General features: G+C 50.7%; 1 protein-coding gene across 5 annotated transcripts in view; it reads left to right on the top strand.

Moving 5' to 3' along the window:
- PRR5L (proline rich 5 like) overlaps positions 1-18791 on the top strand; it is a 74910-nt gene extending 56119 nt beyond the window's left edge. For 2 of the 5 annotated variants that reach the window (XM_053560457.1, XM_053560455.1), the window contains exons 7-9: positions 251-391; positions 4636-4762; positions 15336-18791. In XM_053560457.1, coding sequence (XP_053416432.1) covers positions 251-391; positions 4636-4762; positions 15336-15730 — 663 coding nt within the window. In that variant the 3' untranslated portion in view covers positions 15731-18791. Of the gene's footprint in view, positions 1-250; positions 434-4635; positions 4763-15335 lie in introns of all 5 variants that reach the window. The other 3 variants (XM_053560458.1, XM_053560460.1, XM_053560459.1) reach the window with 3 other exon arrangements.
- Positions 18792-20436: the final 1645 nt, after the last annotated feature.

Genomic DNA, 20436 nt, shown 5'->3' with positions numbered 1-20436 from the left:
GAGTCTTGTACAGTCTTTGGGTCATTTAGGCAGGTTGAGTTTTGCCTTATCTTAAAAGTTTTCATTCCAGAGGGCAGGAGCTGGGTCTCTGACTCTTTGGAAGACCTGCTGGGCCTTGCAGACCCCTCCTCCTATCTCATCCTGTCCTATGCTGGGTGCTCTGTAAATATGTGTTGTCCTGGGCCCCAAGTAGTTGGTGGAAGATCCAGCATGTCTCACCTCCCGGCCCTCCCTGCTCTCTCCCCTCCAGGGCCAGGAGCTGACCATCCGCCAGATCTCTCTTCTGGGCTTCCGAGACCTGGTCCTGCTCAAGGTGAAGCTGGGCGACTTATTGCTGCTGGCCCAGCCCAAGTTGCCCTCATCCATCGTCCAGATGTTGCTCATCCTGCAGGTGAGGGCCTGCAGGAGATGTGCCCAAAGGCCAAGGGAGGAGGTGAGGGAGGAGACTGCTGTTCTAGAATGAAGGGGAAGAGAGTCGATGCTCAATGTGGCATTCTTGACTTGGTCCATGTTCCTTTGTGCATTTGTTCATCTGATGTGCATTCACTGAGCACCTGTTGAGTCCCTGGTGCTGTGCTCAGTGCTGGGATTGGACCAGGGAGTGGAAGAAACACGGCCTTTCATTCAACAGGTGGATACCCTGCTCCCCTCTCTGCTGATGCCAGTGAGCCACACGTTGAAAGTCATAGCTAAGAATCTGCTTTAGCCTTGCTCAAGCCAGACCAGGAGCTCTCTGGGAGGCTGTCGGGACAGATGGGCTTTAAGAGGGATTACAGCCAGGAGTTAGCCATGTCATGCCACGGAGCCACCGTCCTTTCTCTGCCTCCTGCTCTCTACATGGTCCCCTTGTCTCTCTCTGATGCTGCCTCTCCTGGCTTTGCCCCATCTCTCCTGTACTTGGTGTTCTGTGATTGTTTTGCTCCTGTTCCAGTGTGTCAATCCATGGCCTGGGTGTTTCTAGTCAGGGACCACCCCTTGGCTGCCAAGTGTCCATTAATCAAAATTCCAAATCAGTAATAGGAAGATGAACTAAAGCTTACTGTCCCTGGCTGTGTGTCAGGAACAAGCCAAGGACTTTTGAGTGTGTTGTTTTCTTAATCCAGTAATCCGAAAAACCACTTTGTAAAGCAGGCATTGTTATTCCCATTGTACAGGTAAGGAAACTGAAACCTAGGAAGTTTATGTGCTTGCCTGAGATCCCTCAGCTAGTAAAAGGTCGTAAGATTGAGAACTATGCACATTCTGCTTCCTCCCCAGTGGAAAGGATCTGATTGGTCCAGCTTGGGCTAGATGTCACCTTTGTCCAAGCCCCTTGGGTATAGGATCAAGCCCTAGAAACATGGCCTTGGTGAGCCCATTCCTATGGGTGGAGGCAGACAGTTCTCCAAGACCACGCTTGGGACACCCCCATGAGGGGACTGCTGTGCCTCCCACCTCTAACTAGTTCAGATACTGCAGCATCAGCTCTGACTCTGCTCAAGGTAGAGGGCTCCTCCTCCATTAGGCTAGGTGACCCCCTGCTGCACACACAGCAGGGATGGAATGAAGGCTTTGGGGCCCTGACTACCCTATCTCCCCCCGCTGCTGTTCTCTCTCAGTCCTCAGCTGGGCCATCCTTTTAGCCATCCTCCCCCTTTCCTGTAATCACAGAGGAAGAAGAGTTGCTTAAGAGGGTGAGGGTGGGTGTCATTGGCTGGAATGCCAGGTCAAGCATTTTTATGGAAGAGGAGGAGAAGGGGATAGAAAAATGTGTGTGCAGCTGTGTGTGAGAAGACTGCATTAGAGCTTGGATCCTGAGCAAGATGTCTCAAAAATGAGCCCGTTGGGCTCCTACCCTCCAGTTTCCATTTACAATATAAGTATGGGGGGGGGGGTGAGAAGTGGTCCCTTTGTGTTTGGGGGCATGGTGGCAGCTTGGTTTCATTGAAAGGAGAGTTGGTCCAGACGGGCAGGTAAAGGCTCCCACTTGCTGATGCTGGAACAGAGGGGCCTGTGTCTATAATGAAAATATCCACCTTCCGACGTTCTGGCTCTGCACCAGGCAACCGTATGTGAAAACTGTCATCATTCCCCTGACCCCCCCAGGATGAGTTTGACTGTTTTCCCAGGAGAATATACCTTCATCTATCCCAGCTTTGAACCCCTCAGTGGGTCCCTGTTAATTTTAGGAAAACAAACAAGTCTGTACCCTGGCCTCGGGTCCTCCCACCTCTCCAGCCTCACTGGAACCTGACTTTCCCCACTGCTGTGGCCTCCTGGACTTTTCCCTGCAGCACTGGGATCTCTGTTCTCACTGTCTCTCTTCCCAGAACACTTTGCAGCCTGGGGCCATCAAGGCCCTGTCCAGTCAGGGCAGGTCCTTGTGTTTTCTGTGTGCTTTTGTGTTCTCAGCACCCAGCGCAGTCTCTGGAATCTAGTAGGTGTTCATTAAACATCAGAATGGAGGTGCCGGCTGGGAAGAGTCGGAGGAGGACTGACGCTAGGGCTGGACCTCAAATCCCATGTTGGTGACCGTCGTGCAGGGCTTCTCCTCTGACCAAGCAAAGTACAGTCAGAGGCGCTCTGAGGATGTGGCGAATTTCTGAAGTCAGGCAAAGAAAGGAAAATGGCATAGACATGATTGTTTTGCCCATTTCACAGCTGACGCGCAAGAAGGAGTTAGCGACCTGGCTCCAGGGCGCGCGCTCATCTGTCAGCGAGTTGGAATGTCCCATTCTGCAGCTCTCGCTCTTTCCAGCCTGCCTTAGCCTTTCCCAGCTGCTGCCACCTCCCCCTGCAGTCTCCCAGGGTACTGGGCAGTGCCCTGTCAGCGTCTAAGGTGGGGGTGTTGGGCGTCGTTTTCTGAGGGCCTCCTGGGGGGTCCATGTTTTTCCTCACTGGGGAGCTGTCACTCCTGGGACTGGAAGTGTGACCTCCAGGCATTTGGGTCTTTCCCTAGCCCATCTTCCTGAGCCAAGGGGCTGTAACCTCTGGATCTGAATGGCCTCCAGGTAGCACTGCCCTGGGACCATTCCTGCTTAGGACGTTTGGGCCTCAGTACTTAGAACTGTTCCTTCCTCCCCACTCCTACTTTTCCCAGTAGCATGAGATCTGGGGCTGATTTGTCCAAAAACACCTGACTCTAGTACAGAGAAAGTTCTTTCTCTGGACTTTTTCTCTCCTTGAATTAGTTCCACCCTTGTCAAAATGCACAAGGGGCTCAAACTCTCTTATCATGGGCTCTACCCTCAGAGTGAGAGGCTGAACCAGAGATTGTGACCAGTGTGAAGATCTGGTCCCTCCTGACTGGTGCAGCCAGGTCCTGAGATCACCCTAAGAATGGAACATTCTGAAGGGCCCCAGCCCACCAGGCCAGCTGTGCTGTCTGTGCTCAAAGAACCCTGTGCTTGGTTTAATCTTCTCCCATCACTATCTTGAAATTAATAGTGAGTTTTGAACAAGGAGACCTGTGTTTTCATTTTGCACTGGGCTGTACAAATTCCATAGCCAGTCGCAGCCAAGCCAAGGGCTGAGGGACAAGCACCTTCCTGGACAGCTGTGTACCAGCCAAGTTCTCAGCAGCTACTTCTCTGGAAGGAAACCTTCCAGCTCATGACTCCTTCTCTTCCCAACTGTCCCTGCGGCTCCTTCTTTTTCTGCCCTTTCTGCAGTTTGGTGCTCAAGAATGGTAGCAGTGAGAGGGCTGAGGGAGAAGCGCCTGTCTTCCCTGGGGGTCTTCTCTTCTGGCCCCTTCTCAGCCCCCACCTCTGGGAGCACAGCCCCAGGGAGTCTCGTCTCTTTCCCACTTGGCCTGTGTCCTTGTAGGCCATCTGCATGACAACATGTCTTAAGTCCTTTCCAGTGAGAAAGTGAATTCCCTAGGAGTCTGCTGGTTTTCTAGAAATCCTGGTCACTGGCCTCTTTCTGGTTTTGACCATTGTGGTCACTGGTTTTAGTCGGTGTTTACTCAGAATGTAGCTTTGAGGACGCCTGTTGTGCTGGGCTTTTGAAACTGCTCTAAAGTCGGAGCTAAAATTGTGCTTAGTTCTAGAATAACTCTCCCTCTCTTTCATTGTCCTGAGCTTGTCCCTATTTTTCCCCCTTTCTTTTCTAGCCTGTCAATAAGTGGCAGTCAGAGGGGCATGGAGGCAGACAGCCTGGGTGCTGGGGTGGAATTTTGGTCATTTACTGGCTGTGTGTTCCTGGGTGAATTACTTAAGTTCCCTGGGTCTTTATTTCCTCATCTAGAGAAGGGGGATAGTGAGACCACCTTCCTCTTTGAGTTGTTGGGAGGTAGCCGTGCATTAAACATGAAAAGCCTGTGCTCAGTGTGTCGTGGTCACTGTGACAGTGGGGTGGGATTATTGTCCTTGGATCTAGTCTGTCCCCAACTCTGGGGCTGGGGTAGGCACACCATGGATGGGTGCTAATAGGGCCCTGGGGGAGAGGCTGCCATGGGGCAGATCTCATCACCATGACTGAGACAAGTGGTTAGGGCCTCAGGCCCCAGTTTCCTCTACTCTAGCCACGAGGATGCTGTCTGCTGGCCACACTGCCTCCTACGTAGGAGGGAGGCAGTCAGGCTTTGCTGACCGCCTGCCTGCTGGCCGTGGCAACTTTCACTGACCTTTGTCTATCTTGGCTGTTCATTTCCAGAGTGTTCACGAGCCCACAGGCCCAAGTGAGGGTTATTTGCAGCTGGAGGAGCTGGTGAAGCAAGTGGTTTCTCCTTTCCTCGGCATCAGCGGGGACCGTGGCTACTCAGGTGCCACGTACACACTGGGTAAGGGGCGCAGCCCTTGAGTGGCCGGGAGCCTCCATGATAGCAGCTATGTTTAACTGACACTGATTATATGCTGAGCCTCTTGCTTCCTGTGTGGGTCAAGGGCAAATCACGTTCCTGGTCCCTGGAGGTCGCAGTAATCTCCTTCCTCCCTTGGTGATTCCTCCCCAGAGACCAACACTGCCTCTGCGGTGGTGCTTGTCTGATCCACATGTTTGATCTGTGGCTTTGATCTTATTTGTGTGTTTGGAACATTAATTTGTCTGTATTTGATAACCAGGAACTTCCTTGTTACACCTTCTCCATCTTCAGCGGAAAAACCACTCATGATGCCTTTCCCTTTGAAAGCAGCTTGGAACATGAAGCCGGCCTGTTTTGTGTGTGGCCAGATGCTACCATGTTGCTGGTACTCACTCCGTTTCTGCAAGGAAAGGGGGCCCCAGAATTGGGGATGAATCCTGTTGCGCTCGTTTTGGTGGCTGAAAAGTTAGCATCAGAGAGCGTCAGGCTGTGTACTGGGCACCTCGGAGAATCTAGAGATGAATCAGATCTCCTTCTCTCAGTGAGACCACAGTCTAGACGGGCTAGGGAGAAATAGCTATGTAATGTAATAATATAAAATAGCTGGCAGTGAGACCACAGTCTGGGTGTAATAGCTGTGTGGTGAGGCTTATAATAAAAGACACCGACACTGTCTGAAATGTTAAGCCTTGAAAATGCAGGGACTTTTTGTTCATTATTTTGTCCCCAGGGATGGTGCCTGATACACAGTAGGCACTCAAACAATGTTTGTTCAGGGGTACATGACTACCCCAAAACCAGGGGGGCCAGCATCCACAGAGGGGTGCAGAGGCAGAAGCACATACCCAGGATGGGAACCTGTTACCCACTCTGCTCACTTTGGTGGAGTTATAGCTGAGCGTCACAGAAACGAGCAGCCTCAGTGAGGTTCCTGGGCCTCTCTATGTAGTAGAGGCATAGAGGGCCAGCTGGCAGTTTGTGCAACCCCGGTGGTGAGTCTTACAACCTCAGCATCATATATTGCAGATTCTGGCCCCAGCCTGCTGCCTGCTGCTGCTTTCCCCTCCTTCACTGGCTCGATCTCTTATTCCAGCCAGAAGCTGAAAGTAGCCAGAGTTCCTTCCTCTGAAGGAAAACAGTCTCCTGCTTGTGCCCCCTAGCCCTGTTCTGGGCACTATATTTTGGCCGGAGCCTACCATTCTGCTGGCTCAGCTCAGCTAGTTTGGGGAGCTGGGGGTACCCAGGGAGATGTCAGGACATCACCATGTCAGCCGGGTCATTGCAGGGACACCGCCATTGTTTGGGCCTGAAGCCACTCTAGGGGGAAGCGAAGTAGTCTTCCTTCAACTGCCAAATGCTCTTAGAACAGACTCCTCTAACAGGTTAAGGAGAGAAAAAGGAACAAGTTTATGAACATGTACATTTCATAGATACCTGGCACACACCCAGGGAATGAATGGTTGTCTAAGAAGTGGATTTGAATTTCAGCTTGTAGAGCAGTGACAAGACAAAGGAAAAGGACATTAAGTCTCTAGGGGCTGGCGACTTGTGGGAAGACCGATGAGTGGCAGGTAAGAGTTAGTGAGGCTTGGTAATGTAGATCCCTCTGGCACCCTCTCCAGATAGGAAGGGTCTACAGCTGTCTCCTGGTTAACCCTGGTCCTCCCTGGTAGAAACGGGGCAGGCAGGATGCCGTTACCATTTTAAGTCTTTGTGCTGCTTTTAAGAAAATAGAGGGAAGGGGCAGTGCCTGTGGCTCAAGGAGTAGGGCGCCAGCCCCATATACCAGGGTGGTGGGTTCAAGCCTGGCCCTGGCCAAAACTACAAAAAAAAAAAAAGAAAGAAAAGAAAATAGAGGGAGGATAGAGAGCTTTCCTGTATCTGCTTCATGGTTGCCTTCAACTCAACAGTCCTCAACCCTAAGAGACATATTTGGGGGTGGCATATTTGGAATAGGGAAACAAGAGTAGATTTGGAAGTTTGTTTAGGGAGGACTCAGTGTAAGAGAAGACAGTTTTCATTTTCCAGCTAAAATAAGAATAACACACACTCCTGTCAAATTATAAAGTAAAGACCTGAGGTTTTTAGTCTTGTGCTAAGGAGAGTCCTTGCCCCTGGAGACTTGTCTTAGTAGAGACAGAAGGAAGGACATTGCCCCCCTCCCCCCACCTTTTTTTTTTTTAATTTCAGCAAATGTGTACTAAGACCCTGTCCCAGGCACCTTATACGGTGCTACAGATATATCCTCAAACAAAACCAACTCATCCCTGCACTTCAGCACACATACCCCGATGAGGAAGTCACCAACCAGTCAATGACTCATCAACGTGCAGATATTCTGAGGGGCCACGGAGCCCATGGCAGCGGACTTGACCTTGACGAGGAAATCAGGGAAGGCTCCCTGGAGAAGTGATGTCTGTGATGGCACCTGTGGGATGGATATGAGGTGGCTGAGTAAACAGGGAGGGAAGAATATCTATCCCAGGCCAAGAGGAAGACTGTCAGGAAGACGTGGAGGGCAGGAGGCGAACAGGAGGTCAGAGCATTTGAGGAACTGAAAGAGCTTCAGAGTTGCAAAGCAGCTCATGGCAAGGGAAGCCACTGGACACAGGTCATGTCCTTAGCACTGTGTCAGGTGGGCTGGATGCCAGGCCCTGGAGTAGGTGCTGCTGCTCCCATTTTACAGGGCAGGCAGGGAGGATTCAGGTCCTTGGCTGTCATAGCCAGGATTCCAAAGCTTAAGCCATTGGCCCTTTCTCAGCTGGCCCCTGCATTCTCCCATCACTGCCCCCCTGCCCTGTCATCATTTAGGAGGAAACTTTGAAGGGCAACTGAGGAGCTCCTTAGCCCAAGAGGTATCCCAGACCAGACATTGTGTCTCAAACCTTAGGAACACCAAAAAGATAAAGTGGTCACAGTGGTGCCCTCCTTACTGAGGATACCCCTTTCCAGATGAAGAGCAGACTCTTGGGGCTTCAATCAGGCCTCAGTAAAATGGGGTGATATTTCCCCTGCCTGGGGGTGTTGAGACAACTGATTGAAGTAAGAAGGAAGGAGTCGAATTGAATGTAAGAAATTCCTTTACCTGTGGTGGGGGGGGGGAGCTGTGCTGTGGCCTCCTTGGGCCTGAGAGGGGTGGGAATGGCCAGGGGCAGCTGGGGGGATCTGTCCTCTCAAGGCCACCATCCCCACCACACAACTGACTGGCTCTGAGCACGTGTCGTTCTTGCTGAGGCTGGTCCTATGGCACTTTAGTTTCCAGTGAGTGAAGTGTTTTTCTCATGGGAGCTCCTCCCTGTGCCCAGGTGCCTGCCAGGCCTTGCCCTGGACCCACAAGCAGTCTTCAGAGAAGCTGTGTTGTCTGGGCCCCTGACCGAGTGAGAGTGTGCCCTCTCCTCTGAAGAGGTCCCTCTCCTACAGCAGTGGAGGTGTGGGAGGGTAGTGGAATTGAAAAACAAAAAGCAAAAGGCAGGTTTCTCAGGGGCCAGTCCTTGTCCCACCTCTCGAGTCCCCAGAGTTTGCAATGTTTGTCCCTGTAGCTGCCTAGGCCCTCTCAGCAAATGCCAGCAGCTGCTGGGCTCCCCCCAGCCCACCCCATTGTGTCTCCAGGGGGAGGGCCCTTTTCCGTCAGGAAGCCTTAACCTCTCTGCCTGAGTGACAGCCAGGCATTCATGGCTTTCAGGTGCTGGCCAGCGGAGAGAGCAGCCCCACAATGGGCTGGGTGTGCAGGGGTCACAATGGCTGCATTATGGTGGCTGCTCCGGTGGAGCCGGCTAGCAAGCCTGAGAGATCAAAGCCCTGGGAACCAAGTCCCCAACAAAGGACCTGAGGACAGCCATACCCAGGCTTGCTTCTCTCTGTGCCCTTTGAAAGGAGCTGCTGTGGCTGGCTCTGGTGTAGGGGCTGAATGCCAGAGCTCAGCGGGGCTCCTGGTGAGTGAGAAAGAAATAAGGGCCCCCCTACCCTATGTGAAAGGCCAAGAGGGTGAAGAGGAGGTGGCCTGGAGATACCGGCTGAGGCGGCAGGACTCAGCCCTCCCTGCTAAAAGGGCACCCCTGCAAGGGAAGGAACAGTTTGTGGGGCCCAGGGGTACCCACAGGGTAATGAATCCCTTAATGAGATTCCCTTCTCTGGGTGACAGGTTCCTGCCCTCCCTTAGGCAAAGAAAAAACGGAAAGGAAGGAAAACAAGAGTGGGTAGTTCTCCATCAACCCCAGGCCTAGCACTGGATTTTAAGGCCTCAAGGGGCCCAGTGGGACTCGCCCACTGGGGGACAAAGCTGACACTCTTACTCATCTGAGGGTTGGCTCTGGATTCTGGCAAGAGCTTTGCAAGGAAGCCCTGTCTGTCTGCGCAAGGGACTCACCATAGCCATGTGGCCCCTGTGGTCTTCACCCTGTCCACACCCAGTCTTGGGAACCAAAACATTCCACGCAGAAAGCAGAAGGAAGAGCTGAAGGTCCCTCCTATGAGTCATAGCAGGGAGGGAGCTGTGGAGGCAGCCTTGGAAAGAGCAGGGGCCTGAGAAACCACAGTGGCGGCGGCTCAGACGTGTGGCCTGGAGCAAGTTACTTAACTTCTCTGAGCTGCAGAGGGCTGAGCACAGAAGCACTGTCCTTCCATAGTACATCAATAGCAGGAGGAAGAAGCTGCCACCTACTATGTTATGGATGCAGCTAGAGGTGGCCTCGCCCTGTGGAATCACTCTGGGGGGAGGTATGTGGGCCTGCCCCTCTCCCTCCCTGGAGTCCCAAACCACATCATGGCCATTACCATTCTGTATTGCTGTGGATTATTTGCAATGTCCCCTGTAGATTGAACTTATGGAGGGCAAGAAATACACTGCTACCCTTTGCATCCCAAGACCTGTCACAGACCTCTCCTGGGAGGGACTGAGTGAGTGACCAGTCTGAGAGTAGTCTGTAAGTCACTCCCTGTATGAAAAGACTTTTCCTCCTCCTGTGAATTTCCAGGATGCTCCTATCTGTACTTCTTCCTTGACACGTGCCACATTAGCACTGACCTTGTTCTGACATTTACATACAGGCAGGTCATAAGCAAGGGCCCTGCTGTCAGCCTCAGGCTCGAGTCCTGGTTTCATAACTAACTGGGACTGGGAAGTCATTCAACATCTCAGCCTCAGGTTCCTCTGCCAAATGCTCAGAAGGAGAGTATATCAGTAGAGCACCACCTTTTGGGGATGGTCCCTAGCATGTCATGGACAATCAGTAAATGGTTGCTCCCGAGATTGTGCCCCTCCACTGACCTCACGTGCACTGGGCTCCAGCCCTCTGTGGTAGGCTGCATGGCAGAGTTATTGTTCATTTCTTAGCAGCTTGCAGTGTTTTGCACATATAGGTAGTAGCTCAAGTGTCAAAGGAGGGGGCAGATGTTGTCGGGGCCTCCCTTCCGGGCCTGGCCCCCTCACTCTGGCTCTGGCTCTGGCTGTCAGCCGGGGAGCCTGCTCAGTAGCAGCCAAAGTGGCCATTGTCTGGTCACTGCCTGCTGACTCCTCTGAAGACCATCAGAGACAACTTTCCTGGGCTCATCCTATGAGTTTGGGGCCCATGAAAATTATCACATGACTTCTTATTTCCTCCGATGCTGCTGCCTGTGTCCGCTGTGCAAATGGAGTCCTCATTGCCTCAGTTTACCCCTGTGTCTTCTCTGGGCTCTCTTTTCTCTCTTTACTGACACTTTCCTCTTTTTGGACTGCCCATCCCAGCCGTATTTGCCTGGCCCGAGTTTGGTCATGTTGTAAAATGTCAACATTAATACTGCTTTCCAGAGACTCCTTCCTCAAGCAGGAATCCCGCATATTGCCATAAAACATTATGTGACGTCTCTGCCAACAGTAGACACGGCGTAACTGCGGCCTGCTGCTCTGGCTCTACTGTCTGCAAGGATTTGCATGTAGAAAATGGCCAAAGAACGTGTCTAGGTTAGTCTCCTGTGAGGCTGGTTGAAGCATTCAGGCCACGACATGGTTTCCCAGCAGCAATCTAAAGGGATTGCTTATAACAGCAGCACAAGACAAATGAATTGTTTTCCAGGGCATTTTTTTTTTTTTTTAAGGACAATTCTTTAATGCGGTCCTTGCTGCTTTGAACTCTTCCAGTGCTTCTATTTTATAGTTATCAATTTGGGGGATTATAAAAGTAATACAGGGTTATTATGAGCATGTGGGCACATTATAGAAATGTATAAACATGTACAGGTATCCATGCTTCAGAAAGAATCTCTGTCAGATTTAGTCCTAAGGGTTAGTCTGTCAATGCTTAGCATAGATTCTTCCAGGTTGCTCCTTGGTATTTTATCTCCTGTCCCTAACCAGCGGGTAGGGGAATGACTCACCTCTCCAGGCTGGTACCAGCCTCTTGTCTTGCACCTGCTGGGGACAGTGTTTGCTGTTGCATAGCGTCAGAGTGTGTGTTGGCTCCAGGGGCATGGCTTCCAAGAGCAGCGGCAGTACCCTGAGATGGTCAGCGGTCAGCGTGTGGTGGGGAGAGTTGGGGCACCACCATTCAGAACCTAAGAGAACTGGGGCTGAGCTGTGTTCTCCTCATCTGGGGGCATCATGGGGCTAATACGTCCAGCCCTCCCTGTTTTGAAGGGAGATGAGGACTAAACAGTGCGCCCATGGATGGAGCACATTCAAAGCCCTCAGTTCAGTAAACTCTCATCTCTACATATTATCATTTGCTTTTGAAAAATTATTATTGTTACTACCAAGCAGGTCCCTTGGGATTCTGAGCCAGCAGACTTGGAGAGTTAGTCCTAAGGGCAGAATTGCATTCTCTTATCATTACTTAGACACACACAAAACAGTCCATGGTGGGAGCTGCCGTGAGCTTTGCAGATGGATGCTGAAGAGCAGGCCTCACTGTGGTCCCTGTCTAGGAGCATGAGCTCGACAAGTGACTGCCACGTGTGTCTGGGCCCTCCAGATCCATAGGAAGAGCAGAGAGTAAACTGAACACATGTTCCCCAGGCCTGTCTATGGGAGTGCAGTTTGCTTTCCCCTTGGAAAGTGGGTCAACCCCTGTCCTGTCTGCGTGTGGTGGGGATGCTCATGCTGTCAGGCCCTGTTCCACTGCCCCCTCGCCCTGCCCTCCAACAGAAAGAGTGTGGCTCTCTTGGGGTCTTCAGTATGTCAAGGACACAGGCTCTATGGAAGGCAGTGACAGGTGCAGTGATGTGGGTGATTTCAAGCCAGGAGAGCTGTGCTCTGGCACAAAGGGAGGCTGAGGAGGGGAGGAGGCCTTGAACCTATGCCCAGCCCCTGACAGCTGTTTTCAGGGCATGGCCATCCTTTAAAATTGTGTTCTCCTGGGCCAGACTGGCTTTAGGACTGGACCGTCCTGCACCTCTGGGTCATCTCTCCAGCTCATGATAGGATGCTGGGCCTTCTCTGGGACCTTGTGGTGACCTCTCTGGCCCAGCCTCTGTAGGTTCCTGTACTTTGCAGCAAGGTGGAGAGAGGGGCGGCCGGGGAACCTGACATGCTGGTATACAAGCTGCCTCCTTTGGGAGCCTTCTCCCCAGACTCTGGTTCCCTGACTGCTGCGGTTCTTCTCCAGCCTCTCCAACCCGCCCAGGGTTTCCTTCCTTCTGGAGGCAGTGGCACTCCCAGCTCTGGCAGCTGGCTACTTGGCTTCTGGAGGCTGATGCTTGTTTTTCAGTTCCAGCTTATCCTCTTCTTTGTGAAATTGGATGATTCTTTTAACTGCTCTGTGCTTTAGTTTCCCTGTCTGTAAAATGAAAATAGGGACAATAGCTCCCTCCTCCTTGGGTTGAGAGGATTTAATTAGCTCATAGCTGCTAATCATCACAAGATACTCAGAACAACTCCTGACACTCTCAAGTGCTGTCCTATGTGTTAGCTCTCAGGACCTTTATTATCCTGCTAGGGAGCCCCTCTCAATTTATCCACCGCCCCCAGATGCATGTATAAGAACAATTTAGTCCTTGACCTCATCTTCATCTTTGGAAGGTCACGTTCGCTCTGAGAGCCCTCCTAGGACATGCTCACCCTGCCAACTTGAGCATGTCCCTGCTGTCTCCTGCGGTCCATGTCCCAGCCAGGCTGGGACCTGAGGGGCCCTGTCTCAGCAGCATGCTCAGGCTGTTCCCATTACTTAGAACACTGTCAACCCTTGTCTATGCCAGGAGCTCTGCCAGCTGAAGACCCATCGGTCCAGGGGGCTTTATGATTTACAAAATCATAATTATTTACAAAATATTTTCTTTTTGTCATTATAAGAAAATAGTGTGCACATGAAATCAAATTTGAGAAATGTTTTAAAAAAAGAAAAATTTCAAATCACTGGTAATACCTTTACCCAGAGATAACTATTATTAACATTTTGATATACAAGCTTCCCGGTTATTATACATATGCGTATGAATATCAACCCCCAGGAAAAGGAGAAAAGTGCACATAATACTGTTGTTTATCTTCTCCTTGTGTCTTGGATAGAACATTATGCTGCAAGTGTTTTCCTGTGTCCTTAAATATTATTTGAAAATAACCAGATTGCTATCTTTACATGGAAACTTTTCTCCCCAGTTTCAACATCACATATTACAATTTTTTTTTTTTTTTGAGACAGAGTCTCACTTTTTTGCCCCTGGTAGAGTGCCATGGCATCATAGCTTACAGCAACCTCAGACTCTTGCCCTCAAGTGATCCTCTTGCCTCACCTCTGGATCACAGACGCCTGCCACAACACCCGGCTATTTTTAGAAATGGGATCTCACTTTTGCTCAGGCTGGTCTCAAACTCCTGAGCTCAGGCGATCCGTCCACCTCAGCCTCCCAGAGTGCTAGGATTACGGGAGTGAGCCACGGCACCCAGCCACATGTTACAATTTGATTGTGATGTGACCTAGTTGGAGCCAAGCTCTGGGTCACTAGGGCTGCTGCCTCTGCCACTGCCAGGCCCTCACCCCCTGCCCTAGTCCATCCTGCCCACGGCTCAGTGTGGGGCCCCTCAGTGCCTGTCACTATCTCTATCCCCCCTCCTGCCCTGCTCCTGATCCGTTCATTGGGTTTGTCATGTCAGTCTGTCATTTTCCCCACCTCACTGGAGCCACCACAACTCTGGTTCCTGTCCTGATCACCTCTCACCTTGACTCTGAAGCTAGCATTAATTTCTCCACATGGGGTCCGTATCTGCTATGGAGGATGATGCCAGAGCCTCTGCCTGGCTGTGATCACTCCGGCCTCTCTGGCTCCACCCCATCCTGCCACGCTTCATCAGGGGCTCCGAACATCCTGCCCTGTGACCTGTACAATTACCTTCCTTCCCCTGCTCCACTGTGGCCTGACACATCTCACATGCTTCCTTCTGGTGTTTAGGGGCCCTCTTAGGACACACTCATCCCACCAACTCAGGGGTAACTCCACTGTCACCTGTGCTCTGCCAGGCTGGGACCTGATGGTGCTCTATCTCAGCAGCTTGCTCAGGCTCAGAACGCTGTCATCCCCAACCCTTCTGGGATCTGCCACCCTGAAGGCCCATCTCCAATATACAGCCTCGCTGGCAGGTTTTCTGTTGTCCCCAAAGGGCCTGCTTTTCCCAGCCTCTGAACCCCCTGCACTCAACTTGCCCTTCCCTCGGAGGACCTTGCCTCCTCTAGTTAGGGGTGTGCTTTGCATGGGCAGCCGGGGAGAGGGAAGGTCTGGAGTGAGAAAGACCTTGTTTGCACCCCAGCTTCTGCCTTCTTACTGTGTGGCTTTGGATAAGTTATTACCTCTTTGATATTCCATTTTTTCCTCTATAAAATGGGAAGTAACACTATATCATGGCTAAGGTTCAGTTTTTAGGAAGATTCAAAAGGTGCACCTCAAGGTTTAGCAGTTTCTGTGTTGTGATGAGAGTTTGCCAGTGGCAGTTTTACCGTAATTTGTGTCCAGCCCGCTTTGTGTCTGCCTGCTTGGGGAAATTTGGATTCTAAAGGCCCTCTGAATCCAGGAGAATTGACTGGAGCAGAGCACAGGGGTCACCCAGCACAGGTCTCACACCCTTGACCTGGAGCGAGATGGGGAATGTTGGTCATTCTGGTGCAGCATTGCGTTGGCTTTGATAGCCAAGGTCACTCCTCAGTTAACCTCTTCTGCAGGATTTCAGCTTGTGAGGGCATTTTAACGTCAGCTGTGGGAACATAGAAGAAGCTCCTACAAGGAGCTAGCGGCTTCTTCTGGAAGCTGGCCAGCCAGTGCCCAAGTCGGCAGAGGAAATTTGTCTGAAGAGAATTTAGGGTAAATCCAATGAAGCTCAGGCAGCAGCTAGGAGAGGTGGTTCTCTCGACCCTTCTCTATCAAGAGAAGGCCTTTGGTGACAAGGATAGAGCTGGTTGTAGGCATAAAGGGGTAAGGTTGGAGGAGAAACCTTCAGACATCACCAAATTCCTCCCATGCATTTCAGAAGGGCTGTACCTGAAGCTGTGTCTAAATGCTGAACCCCCTTGTGCTTCCCCACATTGTTCGGAGCTTCTGACCACCAGTACCCCCTCCCCAGTGACAGCCTCTGCTCCTGTTTCTCTTGCAGCCAGGCGGCACTCCAGGGTTCGGCCCAAGGTGACCCTGCTGAACTATGCCTCTCCAATGAGCACAGCCAGCCGGCCACTGAACGAGATGGCACTGACCCCGCTGACGGAGCAGGAGGGCGAGGCCTACCTGGAGAAGTGTGGCAGCGTGCGGCGGCACACGGTGGCCAATGCCCACTCCGACATCCAGCTTCTGGCCATGGCCACCATGATGCACACGGGCCTCGGGGAGGAGGCTGGCAGTGAGGACAAGCACCTGCTCCTGCCGCCCAGCTTCCCCCCTCCCCCCCGGCAGTGCTCCAGTGAGCCCAACATCACCGACAGCCCTGATGAACTGGAGGAGGGGGCGAGTGGCAGCCAGGAGGGCTCGGAGCTCAACTGCGCTTCCCTCAGCTGAGTGGCCATCCCGGGGCCTCCTGGCCTCTGCCGTGCAACCAGGAGGAGGCCATCTCCATCCCAATGACCAGTGCAGGGCTCTGCCTTTGGGCAGTCCGCCTTATTTCTTTTATGCCTGGTTGAAATGCCCTAGGGAAGATCCTTATTGTAAACCTCTTCATTCTGGGGACCGTGACCCCCTCTTTGCAGCCACATAGACCCAATCGCGTAACGATCACTTTCAAACTTCCAGTCTGGCTTGCCTGACTCAGATCCTCATCTCTGAACCTTCTCCCTTCAGATACTGGACTGTCCAGAGCTCCCGGGGATATAGCCAATGGCCTTGGCATAACTGGAACAGGAGGTTGTCTGGACCACACACAAAACCAGCAAGGATGTGCTGGTCTTTGGAGTTCACCCTTAGGTTCCCGTGATGCAGAGGCTTAGGAGTGAGGAGAGCTCCTAGAGAGGGGACACCTTTGCCCCTGTCCTTGTGAGTGGAGGGAAAACAGATTGCAGTTCCCACTAAGCATGGCTGTGGGAACGTGCCTTTCTTATTTTACTTTCAGAGTCACTGGGAAAGAGTTGCTCTCCTGGTGAGTGAGAGTCTGCCCTGGCTTCATCCAGATCCCATTTGTCGCCTCCACTGAGGCTTTGGCTTTTGGCCCAGGAAGGCCACGAGGCCAAAGCAGCCCTGCCTTTGAGCGGCAGCATTTCACTCTCAGGTTTCTCTCAAGCCCAAGAAACTAACCTCTGGAGGACTCGCTGCTGCTGTTTTCTCTGTCTCTGTCCTTTCTGAATTGGACCGCTTTCTATTGTGGGTGTGAGAGGCCGGCTGATACTAACCAACTAGTCTGTGCCTGGATTTGACTTGAATTTTGAAAATGTGTATTGTTTTTTTTAAAAAAAATGTTCGCAAATATTTGCACGTAGGATCTTGCACTGTTCATTTCTAATGGGGTGTGTCTTCCAACTAAAAAACAAGCACAGCCCCTGGGAAAAGAGACTGGAAGTGGTCCAGATAAAGTGATCTGTGGTGGGCAGGGCTGTTATGCCACAGATCTCTGGAATCAGCAGGATTTGAATCCAGAATGGCCTGTGTTTGTGAGTGTTGTGGTTTCTAAGAAAAGCTGCATAGGGGTGGGGAGCCTCAGTATGCCCCATGGCGAGTGGAATGTTTCCATGTGCCACAGTGTGGGGAGATGTGGGCAGAACCTTATGGAGGAATATTTATTCTCTGTGATTAAGGAAATGCCCACAAGTGCCTGGAATTTCTAATATGTGAGGTCTCAGGGAGCTATTTGAGGGCAGCAGACCCTGGCACTGTGCCTGCAACCCCGCAGGTCTGGGGCTCTTTGTACATCTTGAATCCCTCTCCACCTCTGTGTGTTTGTTTCTTGGCCCCACTGCCAACAGCTCCAGGAAAAGAAATGGCTCTCATGACCCTTCCTGTTAGTGTTTACGAAATCTCAAAAGCACGAAATCTCCTTGGCAAGGGGGCCCCAGGAGAAGGTGAGGTTCAGTTTAAGCTCCCCTCAGGGGAATAGACTTTGTAAAGTCATCTCTGTCTTAATGGCATGAAGGTCTGAAATATGACCACAGTTGTACTCTTGATGGCATATAATTTAGAAATTCTATTTAAAAAATTGTTTCATTTTCATGCTTCTAAGAAAGTTGTACAAGAGAGTCATCTAAAGGAGATCTGAGAATTTCAAAAAATAATCTCTAGGTGTGTGTTGAAGTCTGTAAATTGACTAACATGTGTTAGCAAATGGGCTATCAGTAGGTAGTAATAGGTTGATTTATTTAACTGATGGCTACTGTCCTTACTAGTACACTTAGCACTTGAGACTAGTATTCCAGGCAGGGTCATTAAAAATGCTCGGATCTGCCTTTTTAGTTTACAAGGAGACACCTACACAGATATATATTTAAAAATGCCTTTTCCATGACTTAAATATCCATGAGGGGGAGAGCAGGTATCAGTTAAATATACAGGGTGGCCCTAAAGTTTGTGTGCAGTTTAAAATAGTTTAACACAGTAAATTGCACACGAACTTTACGTCCACCCTGTATAAGCTCTTGCACGGAGAACGGGAGTGTCAGTGCAGACCAGTGTACTTCATTGTTGATGACTGTTAGCCAGTTTACAGCTTTACCATTGACTAGATACTTGTGCAGTAAATAGCCTGTACCTATAAAGATTTTGATGTTTATGGGCATTTTAGCCAGCAGAGCTATTGCAAGAGTGATGGCTGTAGTGCTTCTCACCACTTTTCTCCCCTTTATGAGATGAAGATCCATTTTCATTATTTATGCCAGAATTTTCCTGAAGCTGAGGTTTAATGATGGGAAGCAATTACCACTCTCAACTCCAAGTGAGCTCACCAACCAAAAACCTGTCATGTTGTCGAGTCAATAAACATCATGTTGTACACGTTTCCCCGTGCTCGGGCTGGGTGCCTCCAGGGTGTCTTGGCTAAATTTGCAAGTATAACAAACTAGATCTTGATGCGTCCTCAGCCCCTCGCACCTGCTTCTCCTGCTTCCTCATCGTTTGTCTTACTGTCTCCGCTCTAGAAGGAGGCAGCAGCCTTAGTCCATTGCCCCTGGGTTTTGTTTGTCATCCTGGGGTAAATTGGCAATCACCTCCAGGAGAAAGTGACTGTGGACCTTACAAAATACTGCTGAGAAAAAAATGTCTGGGAGCGGCTATGGCGGGTGGATTACTCGAGCTCAGGAGTTCCAGACCAGCCTGAGCCAGAGCGAGACCCCATCTCTAAAAATAGCTAGGCATTCCCAGCTACTCAGGGGGCAGAGGCAAGAGGATCCCTTGAGCCCAAGTTTTTGAGATTGCTGTGGGCTATGATGCCATGGCACTCTACTGTAGGTGACAAAGTAAAACTCTGTCAAAAAAAAAAAAAAAAATGGGAAGCCAAAGCTTTTTCTAAAACTAGCTTGGTCTCTGCCCAGAGAGTTTGACCTAGGGGGAACATTCACCGACCGTACTTACTCATGGACTATCTACTCACATACTCCCTGATCTGTGTGGCAGAGGAAACGTCTGATGTTTCACTCTTTGCATAAATATATTCCTAGGAGGGCCATAGCAGCCTTAGTCTGAGACCTCTGAAGAGCTGTGACCTGATCAACAATCCTGTAGGTGGTAAGAAAAGGAGTGTGCTCATTTTTGAGCTTTCATGGTTAGTGACTCAGGTAAACAGCCACCGAGTGGTCTTCCTCAGTAGGTCTCCCGGGCGCCCCATGACCCTGCAGTGTACCACCACGTTCATCTACCCTTCCACTCCTCTGCCATGAAGTATCGGTGGAGCTTCCACCGTGGGTGGGCACTTTTCTTGGCACTAGGAATACAGTGATGAACAAATAACCAACGTGCCTTCTCTCTGGCGCTTACAGTCTAGTGGGGAAGGCTGGAAATCAGCTGAACGCAAGCATTTCAAGCAATGAACAGCCCCAGATGAAATGAGATGCCAAAGTGCCAGAGGGTGGAGGGTGAGGAGAAGATGACTGAGGGTGGCTGGAGGAGGTAGAGTTGGCTGTGCAGACACATGAGTGACAGGGGCCAGCCTTACCGTCTGCTTTGTTTCCAATTGCTGCTATACCTTGAAACAACACACATCTTCTACCATCTCACAGATCTGTGGGTTAGTCTGACACGGGTCTCACCAGGGACTGCGTCAGGGCTATGTCTGTTCCCTTTGCCACCTTCAAGGATTTTCAACTGGTGTGCTGTGAAAATTTTCAAAGATCATTAATTAAATTATTTTCAAAAGAAGTTTGGTGTACAGTAAGTATATTCTTTATTTTTACTCTTTCTTTGGTTTACCATAATTTAAGTGTGCCGTGGAAGTTTAACTATAGGTTCGAGTGTGCTGTGAGATAAAAAGTAAGAGGCAGTGTCCCAGGCCAGTGTGCTCAAGCAAGAACCTCCTTGCCCCTAACCCTCCCTGCTTTCAGGGCTCCAGCCTGAGGCTCAGTGCTAGGCTGACACTCACAGAAACCTTGCAAGGCAGGAATCATTCCCATTTTGCAGATGAGCAAACTGAGCCTTGGGTCCTTTAAGCAATGGAACTGGGTTCTTTCACTCCAAGTCTGGTGGTCATCCCTTTCTCTTCTATGAGGTATCCTGGCCTGATAGAAAAGGAAGAAGGAGAGCACCTAAGAAGGAGTACCTAAGACAGGGTTATAAGCTCCTCAGCTTGCTACAAGGAAACAGATGGCTTCAGAGTTCCCAGAAAAGCTGGGAAACAAAGCTGTCTTGTTCTTGCTCAGCCACCTCCACAGAACTTCACAGAGTAGGGAGTGGAGTTGGGGGACCCTAGAGACCCGGATGGATTTCCCATGTACAAAGATTTCAGTGATTTTTAAAAAAATTCATATTAAGGTGGCGCCTGTGGCTCAGTGAGCAGGGCACCGGCCCCATATACCGAGGGTGGCGGGTTCAAACCCGGCCCCGGCCAAACTGCAACAAAAAATAGCTGTGCGTTGTGGCGGGCGCCTATAGTCCCAGCTACTCGGGAGGCGGAGACAGGAGAATCGCCTGGGCCCAGGAGTTGGAGGTTGCTGTGAGCTGTGTGACGCCATGGCACTCTACTGAGGGCGATAAAGTGAAACTCTGTCTCTACAAAAAAAAAAAAATTCATATTAGATTTAAATTTCTTGTTAAAAGGTATATTTTAATAAGTTCAATAATTAGGACTAATGTAA

The sequence above is a fragment of the Nycticebus coucang genome, chromosome 14 (assembly GCF_027406575.1).
Source record: "Nycticebus coucang isolate mNycCou1 chromosome 14, mNycCou1.pri, whole genome shotgun sequence".
Taxonomy (NCBI): domain Eukaryota; kingdom Metazoa; phylum Chordata; class Mammalia; order Primates; family Lorisidae; genus Nycticebus; species Nycticebus coucang.
Note: the sequence above shows the minus strand (reverse complement) of the source record. Positions and strands in the feature narration are given on the sequence as shown.